The following is a 24,272-nucleotide window of genomic DNA, read 5'->3' as shown; positions in this document are numbered from 1 at the left end:
GGGATTCCAGCCCGGTTCAGGGTGGGATTCCAGCCTGGTTTAGGGTGGGATTCCAGCCCGGTTTAGGGTGGGATTCCAGCCTGGTTTAGGGTGGGATTCCAGCCCGGTTTAGGGTGGGATTCCAGCCAGGTTTAGGGTGGGATTCCAGCCCGGTTCAGGGTGGGATTCCAGCCCGGTTTAGGGTGGGATTCCAGCCCGGTTTAGGGTGGGATTCCATCCCAGTTTAGGATGGGATTCTAGATCATTTTAGGATGGGATTCCAGCCTGGTTTCGGGTGGGATTCCAGCCTGGTTTAGGGTGGGATTCCAGCCCGGTTTAGGGTGGGATTCCAGCCCAGTTTAGGATGGGATTCTAGGTCATTTTAGGATGGGATTTCAGCCCAGTTTAGGGTGGGATTCTGGCGTGTTTTAGGATGGGATTGCAGCCCGGTTCAGGGTGGGATTCCAGCATGGTTTAGGGTGGGATTCCAGCCCGGTTTAGGGTGGGATTCCAGCCTGGTTCAGGGTGGGATTCCAGCCCGGTTTAGGGTGGGATTCCAGCCCGGTTTAGGGTGGGATTCCAGCCCGGTTTAGGGTGGGATTCCAGCCCGGTTCAGGGTGGGATTCCAGCCTGGTTTAGGGTGGGATTCCAGCCCGGTTCAGGGTGGGATTCCAGCCTGGTTTAGGGTGGGATTCCAGCCTGGTTTAGGGTGGGATTCCAGCCCGGTTTAGGGTGGGATTCCAGCCCGGTTTAGGGTGGGATTCCAGGGATGGCGGGGCAGGGTGGGATTCCAGGATGGTTTAGGGTGGGATTCCAGCTCGGTTCAGGGTGGGATTCCAGCCCGGTTTAGGGTGGGATTCCAGCCTGGTTTAGGATGGGATTCCAGGGATGGCGGTGCAGGGTGGGATTCCAGCCTGGTTTAGGGTGGGATTCCAGCCTGGTTTAGGGTGGGATTCCAACCTGGATTAGGGTGGGATTCCAGCTCGGTTTAGGGGTGGGATTCCAGCCCAATTTAGGGTGGGATTCCAGCCCGGTTTAGGGGTGGGATTCCAGCCCAATTTAGGGTGGGATTCCAGCCCGGTTTAGGGTGGGATTCCAGCCCGGTTTAGGGTGGGATTCCAGCCTGGATTAGGGTGGGATTCCAGCCCGGTTCAGGGTGGGATTCCAGCCCGGTTTAGGGTGGGATTCCAGCCCGGTTTAGGGTGGGATTCCAGCTCGGTTTAGGGTGGGATTCCAGCTCGGTTTAGGGTGGGATTCCAGCCCGGTTTAGGGTGGGATTCCAGCCCGGTTTAGGGTGGGATTCCAGCCCGGTTCAGGGTGGGATTCCAGCCCGGTTTAGGATGGGATTCTAGATCATTTTAGGATGGGATTCTAGACCATTTTAGGATGTCATTCTGTCTCAGTTTAGGATGGGATTTCAGCCCGGTTTAGGGTGGGATTGTAGCGTATTTAGGATGGGATTCCAGCCCGGTTCAGGGTGGGATTCCAGCCTGGTTTAGGGTGGGATTCTAGACCATTTTAGGGTGGGATTCCAGCCTGGTTTAGGGTGGGATTCCAGCCCGGTTTAGGGTGGGATTCCAGCCCGGTTTAGGGTGGGATTCTAGATCATTTTAGGATGGGATTCTAGACCATTTTAGGATGTCATTCTGTCTCAGTTTAGGATGGGATTTCAGCCCAGTTTAGGGTGGGATTCTAGCGTATTTAAGATGGGATTCTGGCGTGTTTTAGGATGGGATTCCAGCCCGGTTTAGGGTGGGATTCCAGCCCGGTTTAGGGTGGGATTCCAGCCCGGTTTAGGGTGGGATTCCAGCCTGGTTTAGGGTGGGATTCCAGCCCGATTTAGGGTGGGATTCCAGCCCAATTTAGGGTGGGATTCCAGCATGGTTTAGGGTGGGATTCCAGCCCGGTTTAGGGTGGGATTCCAGCCCGTTTTAGGGTGGGATTCCAGCCCGGTTTAGGGTGGGATTCCAGCCCGGTTTAGGGTGGGATTCCAGCTCGGTTTAGGGTGGGATTCCAGCCCGGGTCAGGGTGGGATTCCAGCCCGGGTTAGGGTGGGATTCCAGCCCGGGTTAGGGTGGGATTCCAGCCCGGTTTAGGGTGGGATTCCAACCTGGTTTAGGGTGGATTCCAGCCCGGTTTCGGGTGGGATTCCAGCCCGGATTAGGGTGGGATTCCAGCCCGATTTAGGGTGGGATTCCAGCCTGGTTCAGGGTGGGATTCCAGCCTGGTTTAGGGTGGGATTCCATCCCAGTTTAGGATGGGATTCTAGACCATTTTAGGATGGGATTCCAGCCCGGTTTAGGGTGGGATTCCAGCCCGGTTTAGGGTGGGATTCCAGCCCGGTTTCAGATGGGATTCCAGCCCGGTTTAGGGTGGGATTCCAACCTGGTTTAGGGTGGGATTCTAGCCCAGTTTAGGGTGGGATTCCAGCTCAGTTTAGGAGGGGATACTAGGCCATTTTAGGATGTCTTTCTGTCTCAGTTTAGGATGGGATTTCAGCCCAGTTTAGGGTGGGATTCTAGCGTGTTTAAGATGGGATTCTGGCGTGTTTTAGGATGGGATTCCAGCCTGGTTTAGAGTGGGATTCCAGCATGGTTTAGGATGGGATTCCAACCTGGTTCAGGGTGGGATTCCAGCCTGGATTAGGATGGGATTCCAGCCTGGATTAGGATGGGATTCCAGCCCGGTTTAGGATGGGATTCCAGCTCGATTTGGGGTGGGATTCCAGCCCGGTTTCAGATGGGATTCCAGCCCGGTTTAGGGTGGGATTCCAGCCCGATTTAGGGTGGGATTCCAGCCCGGTTTAGGGTGGGATTCCAGCCCGGTTTAGGGTGGGATTCCAGCCTGGTTTAGGGTGGGATTCCAGCATGGTTTAGGGTGGGATTCCAGCATGGTTTAGGGTGGGATTCCAGCATGGTTTAGGGTGGGATTCCATCCCAGTTTAGGATGGGATTCTAGACCATTTTAGGATGTCATTCTGTCTCAGTTTAGGATGGGATTCCAGCCCGGTTTAGGGTGGGATTCCAGCCCGGTTTAGGGTGGGATTCCAGCCTGGTTTCAGGTGGGATTCCAGCCCGGTTCAGGGTGGGATTCCAGCCCGATTTAGGGTGGGATTCCAGCCCGGTTTAGGGTGGGATTCCAGCCCAGTTTAGGGTGGGATTCCAGCCCAGTTTAGGATGGGATTCCAGCCCATTTTAGGATGGGATTCTAGACCATTTTAGGATGGGATTCCAGCCTGGTTTCAGGTGGGATTCCAGCCCGGTTTAGGGTGGGATTCCAGCTCGGTTTAGGGTGGGATTCTAGACCATTTTAGGATGTCATTCTGTCTCAGTTTAGGATGGGATTTCAGCCCAGTTTAGGGTGGGATTCTAGCGTATTTAAGATGGGATTCTGGCGTGTTTTAGGATGGGATTCCAGCCCGGTTTAGGGTGGGATTCCAGCCCGGTTTAGGGTGGGATTCCAGCCCGGTTTAGGGTGGGATTCCAGCCCGATTTAGGGTGGGATTCCAGCTCGGTTTAGGGTGGGATTCCAGCCCGGTTTAGGGTGGGATTCCAGCCTGGTTTAGGGTGGGATTCCAGCCTGGTTTAGGGTGGGATTCCAGCCTGGTTTAGGGTGGGATTCCAGCCTGGTTTAGGGTGGGATTCCAGCTCGGTTTAGGGTGGGATTCCAGCCTGGTTTAGGATGGGATTCCAGCCCGGTTTAGGGTGGGATTCCAGCCCGATTTAGGGTGGGATTCCAGCCTGGTTTAGGGTGGGATTCCAGCCCGATTTAGGGTGGGATTCCAGCCCGGTTTAGGGTGGGATTCCAGCCCGGTTTAGGGTGGGATTCCAGCCCGAATTAGGGTGGGATTCTAGATCATTTTAGGATGGGATTCCAGCCCGATTTAGGGTGGGATTCTAGATCATTTTAGGATGGGATTCTAGACCATTTCAGGGTGGGATTCCAGCCTGATTTCAGATGGGATTCCAGCATGGTTTAGGATGAAATTCTAGCCCAGTTTAGGAGGGGATTCTAGGCCATTTTAGGATGTCATTCTGTCTCAGTTTAGGATGGGATTTCAGCCCAGTTTAGGGTGGGATTCTGGCGTGTTTTAGGATGGGATTCCAGCCTGGTTTAGGATGGGATTCCAGCCCAGTTTAGGGTGGGATTCCAGCATGGTTTAGGGTGGGATTCTAGCCCAGTTTAGGAGTGGATTCTAGGCCATTTTAGGATGTCATTCTGTCCCAGTTTAGGATGGGATTCTAGATCATCCCAGTTTAGGATGGGATTCCATCCCCATTTAGGGTGGGATTCTGTCCTGGTTTAGGATGGGATTCTAGTGTGTTTTAGGATGGGATTCTAGCTCATTTTCAGATGGCATTCTGTCCCAGTTTATGATGAGATTCAGGCCTGGTTTAGGATGGAATTCAAGCCCAATTTAGGATGGGATTCAAGCCCAATTTAGGATGGGATTCAAGTCCAGTTTAGGATGGGATTCAAGCCCAGTTTAGGATGGGATTCAAGCCCAGTTTAGGATGGGATTCAAGCCCAATTTAGGATGGGATTCAAGCCCAATTTAGGACGGGATTCAAGTCCAGTTTACGGTGGGATTCCAGCCCAGTTTAGGATGGGATTCCAGCCCAGTTTAGGATGGAATTCAAGCCCAGTTTAGGATGGAATTCAAGCCCAATTTAGGATGGGATCCCAGCCTGGTTTAGGATTGGATTCTGTCCAAGTTTTGGACGGGATTCCAGCCTGGTTTAGGATGGGATTCTGTCCCAATTTAAGATGAGATTCCAGCCCAGTTTAGGATGGGATCCCAGCCCTCCAGCCACATCCCATGGCGTGCCAAACTCCATCCCAGCTCCAGCCCATCCTGGGGCGTGCTGGGGATCCCTGATTCGGGATGGGGGCACAGAGAAGCCACTGCCACGATCCCGTGTCCGTGCTGGAATTCCATCGGCTTCTCCCACAGGAAAACACGACCTGCAGCATCTGGGGCAACACCACTGACTACCGGAGAACCCCGGCCGAGGAGGACCTGTCCCGCACCCCACACCTGGTACTGGCCTGCACAGGGCCAATCCTGGCTCCAGGATATCCCAAAACAGGGAAAAACCTGGAATAGGGATGGCCAATGGTTGTGGGAGGGGCACGTGGACGCTGGAATTTTTTTTTGAGATTTTTAAGCCCTTCTGAAGTTTTGTTTTTATTTTTCCTCTCAGCCACTGCAATTTAAGCCCCGTTAATACTCAGGGTTTATGGGGAGCGAGGGGATTCTCCAGCTCACAAAGATCAGGATCATTTTTTTTCCAAGGGAAAACTTGGAGGGAAAGAGCAGCACAAAACCCAGCAAAACTGGGAAGTTTGGGGTGAAAAGGGGAGAAAATGTAAAGAATGGGGGGATTTTTTTGGCCACACAGGAGCATGGACATGTGGGATCCTCCCTCCCTCAGTGGGATCCATCCCAGGGATGAATCCCAGTGGGATTTTCCCTCCTTCTCCAGCTGTGATCCCACATTTCCCTTTGCAGAACCACAGCAACTCCGACGTGGTTTCCATCGACTGCGAGGTGAAATTGGCCCCCAACGAGGAGCTGAACCTGCACCTGCGTGGGAATCTGTGGATGAAGTCTCTGAAAGCAGTGAGTGCCCACCAGAAAATGTGGATTTCAGGGAGAAATCCCCCAAAGGAACCCTCGCACCCCAAAAATGTGGGATTTTTCCCTCCCCCAGGAAGCCCAGGAATGTATGGGGTGGTTTTTGCTCCCAAAGCCGCTTATCCTATTGGGTCATGCATCCACAGCCCCTCATTATGGATTATTTAATTCCATAATTTATTAATTAATTCAAATTTAATTAATCTAAAACTTCTTTTTGCTGTTGTTCTGCCCCACTCCCTGCCTGCCCTGCATCCTCCTCTCCCATGGATGCAAAGAGAATCCCTATGGATACAAAGCCATGGGGATGGGATGGATCCCGTTGGGAATGGGGGCTCCTTTTCCACGTGGGATGCTCATCCCAGCCCATGGGGATGGGATGGATCCTGTTGGGAATGGGGGCTCCTTTTCCATGTGGAATGCTCGTCCCAGCCCATGGGGATGGGATGGATCCCGTTGGGAATGGGGGCTCCTTTTCCACGTGGAATGCTCACCCCAATCCATGGGGATGGATGGATCCCGTTGGGAATGGGGGCTCCTTTTCCACGTGCAATGCTCACCCCAGCCCATTGGGATGGGATGGATCCCGTTGGGAATGGGGGCTCCTTTTCCAAGCGCAATGCTCATCCCAGCCCATGGGGATGGGATGGATTCCGTTGGGAATTGGGGCTCCTTTTCCACGCTCAAAGCTCATCCCAGCCCATGGAGATGGGATGGATCCCATGGGGAATGGGGGCTCCTTTTCCACGTGGCATGCTCACCCCAGCCCATGGGGATGGGATGGATCCCGTTGGGAATGGGGGCTCCTTTTCCACGTGGAATGCTCACCCCAGCCCATGGGGATGGGATGGATCCCGTTGGGAATGGGGGCTCCTTTTCCACGTGGAATGCTCGTCCCAGCCCATGGGGATGGGATGGATCCCGTTGGGAATGGGGGCTCCTTTTCCACGTGGAATGCTCACCCCAGCCCATGGGGATGGGATGGATCCCATGGGGAATGGGGGCTCCTTTTCCACGTGGAATGCTCATCCCAGCCCATGGGGATGGGATGGATCCCGTTGGGAATGGGGGCTCCTTTTCCACGTGGGATGCTCACCCCAGCCCATGGGGATGGGATGGATCCCGTTGGGAATGGGGGCTCCTTTTCCACATGGAATGCTCACCCCAGCCCATGGGGATAGGATGGATTCCATGGGGAATGGGAGCTCCTTTTCCATGTGGAATGCTCACCCCAGCCAATGAGGATGGGATGGATTCCATGGGAATGGGAGCTCCTTTTCCACATGGAATGCTCGTCCCAGCCCATGGGGATAGGATGGATCCTGTTGGGAATGGGGGCTCCTTTTCCACGTGGAATGCTCACCCCAGCCCATGGGGATGGGATGGATCCATTGGGAATGGGGGCTCCTTTTCCACATGGAATGCTCACCCCAGCCCTCTCCGTGCAGCTGAAGTTCAAGGCACTGAAGCTCACCACGATCGCCGCGCTCCAGCGGCGCTTCCGGAGCCCCTTCGTTTTCCGGGAGGAGGATCCCAGCCGCCAGGTCAGCCCTGGGATTGGGGGCACCCGGAATTTCGGGATGCTGCCACACCCTGCCCTGATCCCACTGGGAGAATCCCTGTGGATGGAGGGACCCAGAATTTCGGGATGTGGCCACACCCTGCCCTGATCCCCTTGGGATGGAGAGGGAACCAGGTCTGGAAAAACTCGGTGCAGCTCTGATCCTGGAATCTCCAAATTCCACAGGGAAAACCCAGCCAAACCCTCGGTGCAGCATTCCCAAAGGAAGGGCTGCTCAGCATTCCCGCTGTCCCCTTTTCCCCGCCATTCCTGCCTGGAATCCGCGGTGTTTTCTCTCCTCCAGATCACCTTTGAGATCTCCAAGCCCGAGGAATCGCAGATTCCCATCTGGATCATCCTCGGGAGCACCTTCGGAGGTCTCCTGCTCCTGGCCCTGCTGGTCCTGGCGCTCTGGAAGGTGAGACGATTTTGGGGGAATCTTTGGAGATTCCCATGCATGGAGGAACCCTCTGGATCCATGTCCAGCACCCTTAACAACTCCTAAACACCACCAAGAATCCTCAAAACCTCCTCCAAAAACCCCTTTCCCGTATAGAAACGACATCCAGGACCAACTTCCAGCTGCCGTCCTGTCGGGTTTTCGGCTGTTTGAAGGGCCTGGAAAGGCCCGGGGTGGCCTTGGGGCAGCCGCGTATCGAAGGACGAGAAGAGGCTTCAGTTCTTCTTTCGGTTTTTATGTTTATTAATTGTTTATCTAAAAGATTTTCTCTCGGCCCGACAGAGCTCTGCTCAGCAGCCAGCCATGAGCACACTGTGCTGCCCTCCGGACAGTCACCTATCTTTATACCCATGGTTACGTGTACAATATTTATCATTTTTCCCCAATACCATTTATTCTTATTACCCGGTGCACTTTCAGTAATGACCAATCCCAAAGTGCCACCATCACCACAGAAGATGGAGGAGAAGAAGAAGAAGAAGAAGAAGAAGGAGGACAGGACACGCCCCAATTCCTCCATCTTACTTCTCTAAACCCCCCTGTACAGAAATCCTAAACCCTGTGTTTCACCCTCTAATTAACCAATCCCTTCACCATTCACCCCGGTGAAACCCTCCTGTCCTCATACAGGTGTCGTCTCCTGTGTAGGATCAAAGTCCAGCCACCAGACACTTCTGGAACATTCCAGGACTCCCGAGCCCCCCAAGGGTGCTCTCGGTGGCACCTCAGGACTCAGATCCTGAGATCCCACACCGTCCCACTGGAATCTCCCGGGATAACAGCGGGGTTTTGTTTCCCTTCCCTCCCCACAGCTCGGGTTCTTCAAGAGCGGGAGCCGCCGGCGCAGAGAGCAGAATTCCCGGGAGCAGAATTCCCACGGGATGGAGTGACCCCGTCCCAGCTCCGGAGATTCCCGGGAATCCCGAGGGATTCGGGGCTGAGCTTGGCTTTGCAGCAGGATGAGAGAACGCCCCTTGTTGGGACGGCGCTTAAAAGCCATCAAAAAAACCCCCTCGAACCGACTGAAAATTCCCCAGAAAACTCGTCGGAGGTGATTTCGACTGGGATTCCATTAAAAAAAAACCCTCAAATCAGTGGAAAATCCCCCAAAAATCACCTCAGAGGTGCTTCTAACTGGGATTCCATTAAAAACACCACAAACCAACCAAAAAGTCCCAAAAAACATCCTCAGAGGTGCTTTCAACTGGGGTTCCATTAAAAAAAAAAAAAGCCTCAAATCAACCAAAAATTCCCCAAAAATCTCCTCGGAAGTGCTTCCGACTGGGATTTCACCAAGGTGGGGACGAGGGGACACCGACGTGAGGGGTCCCTGATGTGGAGCTGGAAAACTCCTTAAAATAAAAATATTTTCCCAAAAATTCCCCCATGGATTGCTCCTTCCCGGGGCGGAGCTGTCGCGGATCCCGGGCTCTGCTGGCCACGGCTCTCAAACTGCCTTCGTTAACAGGAGTAATTAAGCGGAGGCGTTAATTAGTCTGAATGCACTGAATGAAATTCTTGTGATTTCAAGCACCTTAAATGCCAAATCTCCCGTGTCCAGCTGTACATAATTCTTCTAAAAACAGGAAGGAAAGAAGGAGGGGAAAAATATTAAAAATCCCGCCCAAAAAAACAAAAAAAAAAGCAAACCACAAACTTAGAAATAATTTTGAAAAAATTTAAAATCATGTAAAGAATTAATTAAAAAGCAGTTTGATGAGTTTTGTCCCAGCAGAGCAGTTTGGGGAGCCCACGTGTATCATACCTGTACATAGCTGGTGCCATGGAAATCATGGAATTTTAAGGGCAGGAATGCCCTTGGCATAGCAGAATTATTTATGCTAATATTAATTTTATGGAGAAGAGGGAAGAGGATTTTTCTGGATGCAGGGTGAGGTTCGGGACATAGTGTTCCTGGCATTTTTTAAGGATTAAAAACATGGTATTTTAAAAATTCCTGGTGTCTGTTCCATTTGTTCTGTGGATATGAGGGGGAATGCTCTAGGACTGGGGAGGGGATGGATCCTGGAATTTTTCCATCCTTGATTTCTAAGGGATGTGAGGTTTTCCAAGGATGTTTGAAAAGGATGAGCAGCCAAGTGAAGCCTTTGGAAGACCCAAACATGGGAAAAAATGGGATAAAAAAACTTAAATTAAATTAATTAAATTAAATTAAACCCTCAGCTGGAGTGGGAATTGTGCATTTCCCAGTTTTTGGTGGACTGGGAGCTCAACAGGATCCTCCCGACCACATTCCCAGGATCTGGATCCCGGCACACAGAGGGAAAGGGATGGAGAGCTGGAAGGAAGGGGCAGGCACCTCCAGGATTTTTATATATATATATATATAACATCATTAATTTAATATATATTTTATACATCTATGTTTTAATATATGTATACACATATATACACGTATGTAAATATATACATACACAAATATACATATATATACACATACATATATATGTATATATCTATATATCTCTATGTATATGTATACAAAAAATGCATATATATGCATAAATATGTATGTATATGCAAGTATAAAATATATATCAGATTATGTATGTAATTAGATATATTTATACATAGAAATATGTAATATATATCAATATATTTACATTTTATATACACACTTGTATTATTTATATTTATATTATTTTTGTTATTTATGTATAAGTATATATGTTGTGTGTATATATCTATATCTATATCTATATCTATATCTATATCTATATCTATTAAATCTAATATCTATATTATGTGTATTACATATAATATCTATTATATGTGTAATATAGATAATATATATATTATACTATATATACTACATATCCTATATATAAAATAATAATATATATTATATACGTACATATGACACATATAATATATATTTTCATAAATATGTTCATAATATATATGCATATATAGTGTATATTATACATTATCTATAAGTATACATATAATTTATGTATATGTGTATATAATATACATCTATAAAATATGTGTTCATATATTATATATACATAAATATATAAATATATACCATTTATATATTTTACTTATAGCTAAATATATATATTTAAATATATTTACTTATATATAAAATATATGCACACATATGTAATTTATATATATATTTGTGGTTTTATATCTATGGACATATATCTACACACACACTTTATGTGCATATACATTTATAAATAATTTTTAGAAAATGTTTATACATGTGCATATGTCTACAAATATAACTTAGATGTATATATGTATATATATATATATATACACACACATAAAATATATGTGTGTATGTACTTCTATATACATGTATATATATAAATACATTAAATATATAAAATATATGTGTGTGTGTATACATAAAAATACAAAGCATAAATACTTTATATTTTATTTCTATATCTAGCTATAATTTATATAAATATATTTTAATAAGTTTTCTATAAATATACAATATTTATTATATATAGACATTGATATGCTTTTATACATACATCTATATATTTATATATACACACACATTGATATATTTATATATATGAATACACTAATATATTTATATATATATACACGGATATGTTTTTTATATATATAAATACATTGATATATTTTATATATATTACAAATACACTGATATATTTATATATATAAATACACGGATGTTTTATATATATATAAATACATTGATATATTTTATATATATTACAAATACATTGATATATTTATATATATAAATACACGGATGTTTTATATATATATAAATACATTTATATATTTTTTATATATTACAAATACACTGATATATTTATATATATAAATACACGGATGTTTTATATATATATAAATACATTTATATATTTTTTATATATTACAAATACACTAATATATTTATATATATATACACGGATATGTTTTATATATATAAATACATTGATATATTTTATATATATTACAAATACATTGATATATTTATATATATATACACGGATGTTTTATATATATATAAATACATTTATATATTTTTTATATATTACAAATACACTAATATATTTATATATATATACATGGATGTTTTATATATATAAATACATTTATATATTTTTTATATATTACAAATACACTAATATATTTATATATATATACACGGATGTTTTATATATATATAAATACATTGATATATTTTATATATATTACAAATACACTGATATATTTATATATATAAATACACGGATGTTTTATATATATATAAATACATTTATATAATTTTATATATTACAAATACACTGATATATTTATATATATATATACACACAGATGTTTTATATATATAAATACATTGATATATTTTTTATATATTACAAATACACTGACATATTTATATATATATACACGGATGTTTTATATATATATAAATACATTTATATATTTTTTTATATTACAAATACACTAATATATTTATATATATATACAGATGTTTTATATATATATAAATACATTTATATATTTTTATATATTACAAATACACTAATATATTTATATATATATATACCAGTTTTGTATATAAACAGAGAAATTACACATTCGATTATTCCAAAGATGATTAACAAATACATTTGATTATATATATATATATATATATATACACATTTATTATATAAATACATTTTATAATTATTTTAATATATTATACAATATATATAATATGTATATATATAAATAACACAATTTACATATATATATACAATACATATTATATATTATTATTTATATTTTAAACAAATACACTAATATATTCATAAATATGTATATATCAAGTAATATATTATTATTATATATAATAATTGATATATTTTATATATATGTAAATAATATATATTTAATTTATATATACACATGATTTTATATTTATATTATTATTTAATTAATTTATATATTTTGTTATATATTATCTATACATATCTATATTATATATATCATTAAATAATACACAATGTGTTTATATAATATAATTATATTTAATATAATTTTTATATATTACATAATACACTAATATATTTATATATATATAACATATTTATATATATAAATATAATATAATTGTAATATTTCATATATATTTCATAAACATTGTTATAATATATATGCATAATACAGATGTATTTAAAATTATCTATAAATACTATTTATTATATGTTTTATATATTATCTATAAAATATATATTGTTATATATATATATACAAAGATTATATAATATAAAATATATACATTGATATATTTTTTATAATATATTTTAAAATACACTGACATATTATATATATAATATACACAATTGTTTTATATATATATTAATGTTTATATTTATTAACATTATTACACAACACTTTATTCATATAATTATAAATAACTAAAAACTGTATTTATATTTACATATAATACTAATGTATATATGTTTTGTATATATAATAATACACTAAATATGTTTATTATTCTAATATAAATGATATTTTAAATATTAATATATAAACATATATGTTGTTTATATATATAAATACAAAATAAATATATATTTATATATATTATATCTAGCTATGTTTTATATATTAAAATATTTTATAATTTACTATATTATTACAAATACACTGATATATTTTATATAATACATTGATGTATTTATATATACAACACATTATATATTTATTATATATGAATACACTAATATATTTTATATATATATACACGGATATGTTTTATATATAAATACATTGATATATTTTATATATATTACAAATACATTGATATATTTATATATATAAATACACAGATGTTTTATATATATATAAATACATTTATATATTTTTAATATATTACAAATACACTAATATATTTATATATATATATACACGGATATGTTTTATATATATATAAATACATTGATATATTTTATATATATTACAAATACACTGATATATTTATATATATAAATACACGGATGTTTTATATATATAAATACATTGATATATTTTTATATATTACAAATACACTAATATATTTATATATATATACACTGATATGTTTTATATATATATAAATACATTGATGTATTTTATATATATTACAAATACATTGATATATTTATATATATATATACATGGATGTTTTATATATATATAAATACATTTATATATTTTTTATATGTTACAAATACACTAATATATTTATATATATAAATACACGGATGTTTTATTATATATATAATATAAATTTACATACTGATATATTTATATAATATTTTTATTATAACAAATACATTTATATATTTATATATATTAAATACACTTATATATTTATATATATATACACGGATGTTTTATATATATATAAATACATTGATGTATTTTATATATATTACAAATACACTGATATATTTATATATATAAATACACTGATGTTTTTTATATATATAAATACATTTATATATTTTTATATATTACAAATACACTAATATATTTATATATATATATACATGGATGTTTTTTATATATATAAATACATTTATATATTTTTTATATATTACAAATACACTAATATATATATATATATATATACACGGATATGTTTTTATTATATAAATACATTGATATATTTTATATATATTACAAATACATTGATATATTTATATATATAAATACACGGATGTTTTATATATATATAAATACATTTATATATTTTTTATATATTACAAATACATTAATATATTTATATATATATACACGGATATGTTTTATATATAAATACATTGATATATTTTTATATATTACAAATACATTGATATATTTATATATATAAATACACGGATGTTTTTATATATATATAAATACATTTATATAATTTTTATATATTACAAATGCACTAATATATTTATATAATATACACGGATATGTTTTATATATATATAAATACATTGATATATTTTATATATATTACAAATACATTGATATATTTATATATATAATACACGATGTTTTATATATATATAAATACATTTATATATTTTTATATATTACAAATACACTATATATTTATATATATATATACAGGATGTTTTTATATATATATAATACATTGATATATTTTTAATATATTACAAATACACTAATATATTTATATATATATACACGGATTTTTTATATATATAAATACATTATATATTTTTTTATATATTACAAATACATTAATATATTTATATACATAATACAATGATATGTTTTATATATAAAATACATTATATATTTTATATATATTACAAATACATTGATATATTTATATATATATACACGGATATGTTTTATATATATATAAATACATTGATATATTTTATATATATTACAAATACGTTGATATATTTATATATAAATACACAGATGTTTTATATATATAAATACATTGATATATTTTATATATATACAAATACACTGATATATTTATATATATATACATGGATGTTTTATATATATATATATATATATTTTATCAGGGGCTTTAAATAACAGGGAGAGAAAGGGCAACCTCACAGCGTTTAATGCTTGGGAGGAAAATTCCAGATCCTGGAGATCTCAGGATTCCCAAGGCTGCACCCACAGGCGTTCCCTGCAGATGAGAGCTCTTGTATTTTGGAATCAACAGCCAGGAATTTTTATTGTTGCTTTGGAGTTCTCCTCAGGAAAATGACACCTTCCACTAGCCCAGACTTACCTTAGGACAATTCCAGAGATGTGGAAAACCTGATCCTAAACCCAACCCTAAAGCTTTTCCCTCAAAGGACACAAACCCCGGACAAAAAAAAACCAGGAATTCCAAGGTAATTCCACATTCAATGTTTATTTCTTTGTCATACAAATAGAAACGTGTGCCCCAAATCTCGCCTCAAAGTTCTACCTGGATTGTTTTTTAAAAAAAAAAACCCCACGGAACATTCGTTCATCCTGACGGTTAAAAAGCTGCGTGGGAAAGGAACAGAGGGTTCAGGAGCCTTGTCCCAACAAGTGACATTTTCCTGCTGGAGCATCTGCCACTTCTCCCAAAAGCTCTCAAGCCACAACGTCCCCGTACAATCACTCGTCAGCAAAGAGGCTGATGAGAGGAGAATTTTTTAATTTTTTTTTGTAAAAATCAGTTTTTAAGAAGAGATTTTTCCTACTGGAAGGAGTAAAAACCGTGAAAAATCCTCGAGTCCAATTCAGGGAGGCACAGACTCCAACGCTTCTTGGAAAAGCCAGGTTCAAGGAAGACTCTCTTTGGCGGCTCCGTCAGGAAGATACAGCATCTGGAATCCAAGAGTGCAGCTGGACAGACTTTGAGTCAAAAATAAAGGTGCGTGTTGAGCGTCGAAACAACAGAAAAAAACCCCAAGTCCAAAGCGGTTTGAAATGTTGGGACACACACACAAACACAAATTCCCTACCCAGTTTCTAGGGATCCATGCATGATGTCTGGATAGGAGCGACGGAGCTACGGAGAAAGAAACGATGATTGCGGTTATTTTCGGTCGGCGTGGAAGTGGGTTTTGTCCATAGGTTATTCAATACTTACTGCAGCAGTGTCAGTGAAGAGCCTGATAATGGAATTCAGCCCCTCAGAGCTGAATTTCCACCTGCATTTCCTAACAGAGCATCCCTCACGTCTGTAGCTGTAAATTTTCATTAAAACACAACTTTTAAAATGTTACCAACATCTTCAGCACGAGCTGAAAGGCATAAAAGCCTGGTGAGGTACGAGAGCAATGCACTGCTCTGGGGCTGGACACTCCACTTTTAACCCAACTACCGCAGAATTCCCAATTTTTCTTTTCCCACCTCACTGTGAGAGTTTGAAATCCAATTGTGCGAATCGTGTCGGACACGACAGGAGTTACCTGGGGGATTCTTCTCGCCTCATTTAGAAAACCAAGAGCTAACGAAGGGATTCATTTAATCAAAAAAAGAAAAGGACCAAGATCTCAAACATCAGATTCAGCTACAGGACAACGATGTGGCTTTTCCTGCCCCCCCGCCCTCCACCATCTCCACCCGAGAACTGAGGCCGCAGACGGAATCCAGAGGAACCCAAAACCAAAGGAATGGAGAAAAACAACTTCATGGACACGGGTGTATTCTGCTGTCTGGTGTTGTCCCGGGATAGCACCACCACAAAAAGGTTGGACACGGCCTAGTGGAACTGGACAAACTCCTCCAGAGTTCTGGGGATCTGGTTTTGGTAGCTGATGTTGTAGATCCGCACGGCGCGGGCAGCCAGGCACTTGAGACTCAGCTTCATTTGAGTTTTAAGGAGGATTTCGGACACCCCGGTGGTACTTTTATCCAGAGGGGTTTTCTTCTGCTTGTTGGTCATGTCCGTGTGGGCGCCGGCCTCCACCAGGCTGATGATGATGGAGTGCAACGTCAAGAAGTCGCTGATGGGCCGGTGGTACTGCACGATGATGTGCAGGGGGCTGTTGCCCTCGTTGTCCACGGCGTTGACGTCGGCGCCGCAGTCCAGCAGCAGCTTGGTGACCAGGGCGTTGGGGAAGCTGCACACGTCGTTGGTGTGGAAGTCGTCCACGGGCGTGCCCGAGTTGACGGCGTGGTGCAGCAGGCTGGCGCCGTCGCGCGTGCGCGGGTCCAGGTGGATCAGGTTGTAGATCTGCTTGTTGATGCGCGACTGGTCGTCCTCGCTGCACTGCGTCTTGGTGGAGATGCACACCAGGTAGAGGAAGGTGAAGATGTTGCACTCGTAGTTGTCCATGGCCGTGTGGATGTCGGCGTCCGGCGTGGTTTTGATGCGCGCCATGCCCTGCTCGATCTCCAGCACGCTGCAGCGCAGCACGCTCTCGATGTCCTTGGCTTTCACGGGCTCGTTCAGGTGGATCATCTGCGAGAAGACCTGAGCGAACCTCAGCAGGTCCTTGTGGGTGTTCCTGTTGCCCTTCTGCCGCAGGTGCAGGGCGTGGAGCCAGAGCTTGATGCACTGCTCGAACTCCATGTTGTCCGCGTAGACCGCGCCCCGGTAAATGATGGGGTGGGAGACGTCGATATTGTCCGAGCCCAGGATTCTCTCCCGCACTATGAGGCCTTCCATGTGAAGGGCATCTCTGTCCTGCCTGATGGACTCTAGCTCCTGAGGGGTCCTGCATTCCGACCTGTTTCCGTAAGCCTCGATCTGGGGAAGCACCTCCTTCTCGATGACGTTCTCGCTGTCGCGGTACCTCTCCAGCATGGCTAAATATAAATAGTGGTAAGTCTTCAAAATGTCGTAGTTCTCCCTGTCGTTGGCAAACGAGGCCCCCAGCAGCTCCAGAGCTTCGATCCTGCTCCTCCTGTCGCAGTCGGCGTGAGCCAGCAGCAGCTCCACCACGTCGGCCTTGCAGCTCTCGGCGGCCACCTTGAGCGGCGTCATGCCGTGCCCGTTGACCATCATGGCCGCCTTCCACTTGACCAGCTCCCTGACGATCTCCAGGTGCCCGGCCTCGGCGGCAAAGTGCAGGGCGGTGGCCCCGCAGTGGGCCTTGGCGTTGGGGTCGGCGCGCTGCTCCAGCAGGTAGCGCACCACGTCCGTGTGGCCCTTGTAGGCCGCGATCATCAGGCACGTGTTGTCGTACTTGTTGGCGATGCTGATGTTGGCGTTGTTCTCCACCAGGTACTTGACGATGTCCAGCCGGCCATCGAAGCAGGCCGCCCGCAGCGGCGTCGAGTTGGTCACCGTGGTGTGGTTGACGTTGGCGCCGTGGCTCACCAGCAGCTTGACCACCTCAAAGTGGCCGGCGCCGGCCGCGCACCACAGCGCGGTGGCGCCGTCGATGACGAAGCTGGGGACGAGAGGACAGGGAAGAATTAGGCCGATGCTTGTTGTGGTGTGTTGCAATATCCTGTTTTACCTTCTCCCTTCCCTCTCGCCCCTCGCTGAGTGTGCCCTGTCAATCAGGCTAACATACCAGCAAGGCGTCGTGTGATAGGTGTCCCTAGTACCTTGAGACCCTGCCCCTTCACCTGGTTGGTGACTCACCTGTCCCCTCCCCTTCCCCTGTCCTGAGCTTAAAATGTGAATGAGACCATGCGGCCTCCATTCTGTTAGCAGCAGTAGCCCAGTGCAGACATATCTGTGCTCATGGAATAAACATCTGGCTACCTTCTAGCAGAATCCATTCCCTTTCTCTCTACCATCGCCAGAAGCTCTCTCCTGAGGAGAACGGAGTCCTGTCTTGTGCCCCGCTGCACTCTGCCGCCAGCCAAGGTATCTCTGGGGTAAAACACCGCAGCGCTGCCTCTGGCCCAGCAGCGAAGGTCAGAACTGGCCTAGGCACCATCTAACTGGTTATATTGGGATACTTATTCCAATAGATGCTCTCCCAAAAAGCATCCCACACCCAGCCACCAAAATGGGGATTTCACAGCCAGCCCGTGCCTGGATTCCGAGGAACTCACCATGGGGATGGCCATGGCCAAGGAGTGAGGCCAAGGGAGCACACGGAGCGTTTGCAAGTTGGAGCTCCAAGGCAGCCAAAGGGGTTTGGCCACCTTGAAGATCCCACTTACAAACTCCAGCCTCAGTTTAGAGAGGTCTGGCAAGAACAGTTCTAAAATTATCCCTTCAGTGCCACAGAAGTGTATATTAAAAACCAAGAAAAACCTTAAAATGGATATTTTGACACACAAAAAAAAAAAAATCAGATTTAGACACCAGCAACAGCCCTGGCTTCAAAACTTCCAATCACTTCCCCTGTCCCCTCTCCCTGAGCTGCAGCTCCCCAGCGCTTCCCTATTTGAGATCCCGTGCCCTGAATCAGCCTGGCAACCTGGTGACACAAATGGAACTTCAGGAAGAAAATAAAACCCAAAAAAGCAGAAGTCCTGGGCTGGGCTGCTCCACAGAGCTGTGTCACATGAATAACGGGGAAATGAGGGGACAGATCCTTCTTTTTAAGCTGTTTTTATTCCCTTAAACCCAGCACACAAAATAAAGGATTTGCCTTTCCCATTCCCTGGATTCTGAAGGATTTAAATGAAGAAACAGGCAGGATTCACACACCCTCAGGGAAAGCCCCAAACACACAGGAAGGACAAATATTTTCAAACGGCCACGTTCCCCAGAGTTAAAATATGGTAAGATCAGCTGAAATTGCACTTTCACAGCGATTTTTAATTATTATAAAGCCCTCGCAGCTCCACAGCAACTGTTTGTAAATCCAACACCTCCAGAGGCTCTTCAGGATCTCAGAGAGAATTCCCAGCGAGGAGTTCCTGATTTTGTAAATAACTCCATTAAAATATTTATGCACTGAAGCGGGAGGAGAGTCAGGAGGGGGGGATTTTTCATGAAGCCCAGGTGATTTGTTGGTGTTTTGAGGTTCCAAGTGGGAAGTTCCAACCTTATCTGAGGAAACAACAATCCCCGGGGATCACATGGGCTCTGCTCCTCTCTCTGCATCCACTGTGCCTCCCACAGCTCCTCCTTCAATCCGTGCCAGGCACGGCCTCTGGAAAACATCCCCACCCAGCCAGGCACAATTCCAGCATCTGCTGTCTGGCAGGAGCTGCTTCCTCCAGGAATTCTCACCCTGCTTCTGATTGGGGGAAAAAAGACCCCAAAAAAAACCCCAAAAACACCAAAAAAACAAAGCCAAAAATCAAGAAAAAAAAAAAAAAAAAAACCAACCCAAAACAAACCGAGCTGGAAGGGAAAAGGAAAAGGAAGGAATAAAAAACCACACAGGGAAGTGGTTCTGTATGAAAACTGATCAGTGTGAGAACCCTTCCCAATGGCACTGTCACCTGCAGCAGCAAAAATGTCCCCAAAAAGGCCACTCTGGCCCAGCAGAAGCTCTCTGGGCTGTGAATATTATCCTGTGAATATTATTGTCCACAGCTTCACATGGGGAATTCCTAAATGGAAAAGTCATTTATGGCTCATAAAGCATCAGGTGGGATCTCCAACCACACAGGCATTTTTTACCAGAAAACCACCAAACTGTGACCTCACTGTGGCCTCCCAACACCCACGTGATGTTTAGGTGGGGATGTCATGAATTCATATCTAAAAACGGCAGCGAGGAGGGCCCTGGGCACCGCCAGCCTGGGAAAATCAGAGATCAGATCCTCCCGGGAGCTCTGCCCAGGCCCACAGAGGGCAGGGAGCGATCACAGATCGCTGAACAGCCTGGGAAGGGACACACAAGGGCCATCAAAGCCCAGAATGCTGAGCTGGACAGGGCCAACCAGGGCCACCAGGTCACAGAATGTCCTGAGCTGGAAGGGAGACACAAGCACCACCTAGTCACAGAATAGTCTGAGGTAGGGAGAACCCACAAGGACCAACAAGTCACAGAATCCTGAGCTGGAAGGGCTCCACCAAGACATCAAGTGACAGAGCACTGAGCTGGAAGGGCCCACAAGAACCACCAAGTTATGGAATACTCTGAGTTGGGAGCACAAAGAACCCACAAGGGCCATCAAGTCACAGAACACAGAGCTGGAAGGGCCCCACAAGGACCACCAGGTCATGGAACAGCCTGACCTGGAAGTGTCCCACAAGGAGCACCAAATCACAAAATAGCCCGAGTTGAAAAATACCCACACGGGCCACCAAGTCACAGAACACTTTGCTGTAGGAGATCCACAAGCACCACCAAGTCACGGAATAATCTGAGCTGGGACCAGCACGTCACAGAAGAGCCGGAGCTGAAGAGAACCCAGCACCGAACCACAGAAGCCACAAAGCCCATGGGCTCACGGAACCCCCTGCGCTGGGGAGGCTCCCGAGCCCCGCCGAGCCCCGGAGCAGCGGGAGCCGCCCGAGGCCCGCCCGGCCCGCCCAGCCCCGCTCTCCCCGAGCCGCCCAGGCCGCGCCCGGCCTGTCCGATCCGGGCCGGGCCTCACGTACCCGTCGAAGCGGACGGTGCCGGTCTGCTGCGTGTGGACGCGGTAATGCTCGAGCAGCAGCCGCACCACCTTGGCGTGCCCGTTGCGGGCGGCGATGATGAGCGGCGTGGAGCGCTGCCCGCCGTGCTGGCTCACGTAGCCCAGCAGGTACTTGATGTCGCTCTCGGAGCGGTTCAGCAGCAGCGCGGCCAGGGTGAGCACGCGGCCCTCGCTGGCCGCCTTGTACACGTACCCCGCCAGCCCCTCCATGGCCGCCTCCGCCTCCGCGCGGCCCCGCCGCCCGCAACGGCCCCGCTCGGGCCGGCCCGGCTCTGCCCCGGCCCGCTCCGTCCTGGCGCGGCGCCCCGCGGGGCGCACATGCGGCCGCCCCGGGGCCCGCCGCCCCCGGCCCCGCTCCCGGCGCTGCTGCCCCGGCCCCGGCGGGAGCGCAGCCGCCGCCCGGCAGGCAAGGCGCGGCCCCCCCCGCCCGGAGCGCGGGCCCGGCCGGCACCGCCGCGCTCCGCCCCGGAACCGCTCGGCAGCGCCCGCCCGCCGCAGCGGGGCCGGCCGGCAGCGGCCGCCCGGGCAGCGCGTTCCGGGAGCAGCGGCGGCCCCAGCGCCGGGCCGGGAGCGGGGCCTGAGGGGCCGCGGCAACACAGCCGGGCAGAGTTCAAGGAATAAAGCGGGGATTTATTAAAGGCCTTCACAGGATACACCTTGGGAAGTACAAGAGCCCAGCTGTGGCTACACCCAAGATGGACAGCAGGTCACACATTTTCACACTTGTATAAGTTTGGTTCATTTCCATATTGGGGTTCATTGTCCAATTGCAGCTCCACGATATGCAGTCCCATCCTCCCAGATTGCTCTCCTCAATTCGCTGTTGTTTGCACTCTTTGGGCCTGAAGCTGCAGCAGTGCCCTTGGTTCTGGGCCTGGAAAAGGATTGTTTTGTCTGACTGAACCATGAAGAGAACTTGCTAACAGTTTATATGAAGTTCAGTTATACACCAATGCAGTACAGAATCTGGAAAATATCAAAGCTGAAACTTAAGGCATCAGCAGCACTGCCAGGGCACATCCCTAAAACACAATAACACAGACAACTGCTCGTGTCACCAGCTCAGCTTTTCATCCTCATTTCCACTGCACGACCACTGAGCTTGGAAAATACCTGAGAGGTCACTGAGTCCCACCGTGTCACCAGCACCACATCCAGGAATTCCCTGGATACCTGCAGCGATGGGCACTCCAAACCCCCCTGACCACCCTTTCCATGGAGAAATTCCTCCTGATGTCCAACCTAAATCCAACCTAAACCTCAGCTCTGGTGCAGTTTAAGAAAATGCCTTCGAATCTTGTCCCTGTTCCCTGGGAGCTGAGCCAGACCCTCCCTGGCTGCCCCTCCTGTCAGGGAGTGTGGAGAGCAAGATTGGGTTGGGTTGGGTTGGTTGGACTGGATTGGGTTGGGCTGGAATTTGTTCATTTGGGCTGGGCTGGGCTGGGCCAGGTTCAGCTGGACTGGGTTTGGCTGAGCTGGGTTTTGTTGGGTTGGGTGAGACTGGACTGACCTCGGCTGGGTTCAGCTGAGCTGGTTTGGGCTGGGTTTGGCTCAGTTTGGGGTTTTTAAGCCAGCCCCAGCAGCTCCCATCACCCTCAGCACACATGGGACCCTCACCCCTGGTTTTGGGGACCCCTTGTCACACACCTGTCACCTCAACCCCCTGCTGGGCCACCTCCCTGGCTGCTGGTGACACGAGCCACCAGCAGTAAGGGGACACCACCCCGGGCCCATCTGCTGCCCCATTGTCCTGTGGGGGATCCGGTCTCAGCCCCGTTAATTTTTAACCTGGAGTCCTGACACCGGAGCCGCGGCTCTTTGTGGGATGTGCATTATTCATGGAGCAGCAGCCGGAGCCCGGAGAGCCCGGGGGACACCAGGGGACACCAGGGGACACGAGCCAGGCCTGTCTAGAGCCACGTAGCCGTGTCAGGCTCAGGGTGACAAGCAGGGTCCTGGTAAGATTAAGTGGCTCTGTTATCTCGGTGATCTCCAACACTTTTCAGGGATATTTCCCCAGGTGTCGCCCCTGTCCTGCTGGGGGAGCAGGGATGGCGTGGGGAGGGTCCCCTGCTCCTCGAGAGGGACCAAGATCTCCCTTCTGCTGCTGCTGGGAGCCCCCTCAGCTTCACTGGGACCAGAACTCCTCAGTGGAACACACAGCTCCTCCCAGGGATTGTCCTGTTCCCATCCCGTGTCACCCTGTGCACGCCCAAGGGAACGGGGACAGGGTGTGACACACAGAGCTCCCATCCCAGGGGTGATGGAGCCTCCGTGCCCAGACCAAGCCCTCCAGGAGGGGTTTGGTGCCTCAAACTCTTCCCTGTGAGGGTGGGGAGGCCCTGCCTGTGGCTGCCACATCCCTGGAAGTGTCCAAGGCCAGGTTGGACAGGATAACCTGGGATAATCATGGGAAAATATCCCTGCCCGTGGCAGGATGCACCTCCTGATTTTGACTGAAAACTCCAAACCCCAGCGAGTGCAAATTCCATAAGCTGCGAATCCCTCCCAGCCTGGGCGCGACCCCATCCCCATGGATTTATCCAGCCAAAACCGAGAGCAGGCAGCCAACAGAGCAGGGCACCCACTGCGAATAACCCAGGGCAATGGAAACTCGGGAAAAGCAGCGTGGCCAGACCCCCGGAGAGCTCCAGCTCCTCATT

General features: G+C 45.0%; 2 protein-coding genes across 4 annotated transcripts in view; one reads left to right on the top strand and one right to left on the bottom strand.

Moving 5' to 3' along the window:
* Positions 1–9,602, top strand: part of ITGA11 (integrin subunit alpha 11) — a 49,493-nt gene extending 39,891 nt beyond the window's left edge. For all 3 annotated transcript variants that reach the window (XM_064722081.1, XM_064722080.1, XM_064722082.1), the window contains 5 exons: positions 4,934–5,020; positions 5,492–5,602; positions 7,066–7,161; positions 7,483–7,596; positions 8,451–9,602. In XM_064722081.1, coding sequence (XP_064578151.1) covers positions 4,934–5,020; positions 5,492–5,602; positions 7,066–7,161; positions 7,483–7,596; positions 8,451–8,528 — 486 coding nt within the window. In that variant the 3' untranslated portion in view covers positions 8,529–9,602. The remainder of the gene's footprint in view (positions 1–4,933; positions 5,021–5,491; positions 5,603–7,065; positions 7,162–7,482; positions 7,597–8,450) is intronic.
* A 5,915-nt stretch (positions 9,603–15,517) lies between these two features.
* On the bottom strand, positions 15,518–21,904 carry FEM1B (fem-1 homolog B). Its single transcript, XM_064722352.1, has 2 exons — positions 21,572–21,904; positions 15,518–18,500 (listed from the first exon to the last, which is right to left on the bottom strand). The coding sequence occupies exons 1-2, from the start codon at positions 21,817–21,819 to the stop codon at positions 16,865–16,867; spliced, it is 1,884 nt and encodes a 627-aa protein (XP_064578422.1). The 5' UTR covers positions 21,820–21,904; the 3' UTR covers positions 15,518–16,864.
* Between the last annotated feature and the right edge of the window lie 2,368 nt (positions 21,905–24,272).

Source organism: Zonotrichia leucophrys, chromosome 10 (assembly GCF_028769735.1).
Source record: "Zonotrichia leucophrys gambelii isolate GWCS_2022_RI chromosome 10, RI_Zleu_2.0, whole genome shotgun sequence".
Taxonomy (NCBI): Eukaryota; Metazoa; Chordata; class Aves; order Passeriformes; family Passerellidae; genus Zonotrichia; species Zonotrichia leucophrys.
Note: the sequence above shows the minus strand (reverse complement) of the source record. Positions and strands in the feature narration are given on the sequence as shown.

What these genes read in the sequence shown, in the direction of transcription:
- FEM1B (XM_064722352.1), bottom strand. Translation starts at nt 21,819, where the DNA reads ATGGAGGGGCTGGCGGGGTACGTGTACAAGGCGGCCAGCGAGGGCCGC. An exon ending in GGCACCGTCCGCTTCGACGG is followed by an intron (nt 18,501 to 21,571) that starts GTACGTGAGGCC and finishes TCTCGTCCCCAG; the next exon opens with CTTCGTCATCGACGGCGCCA.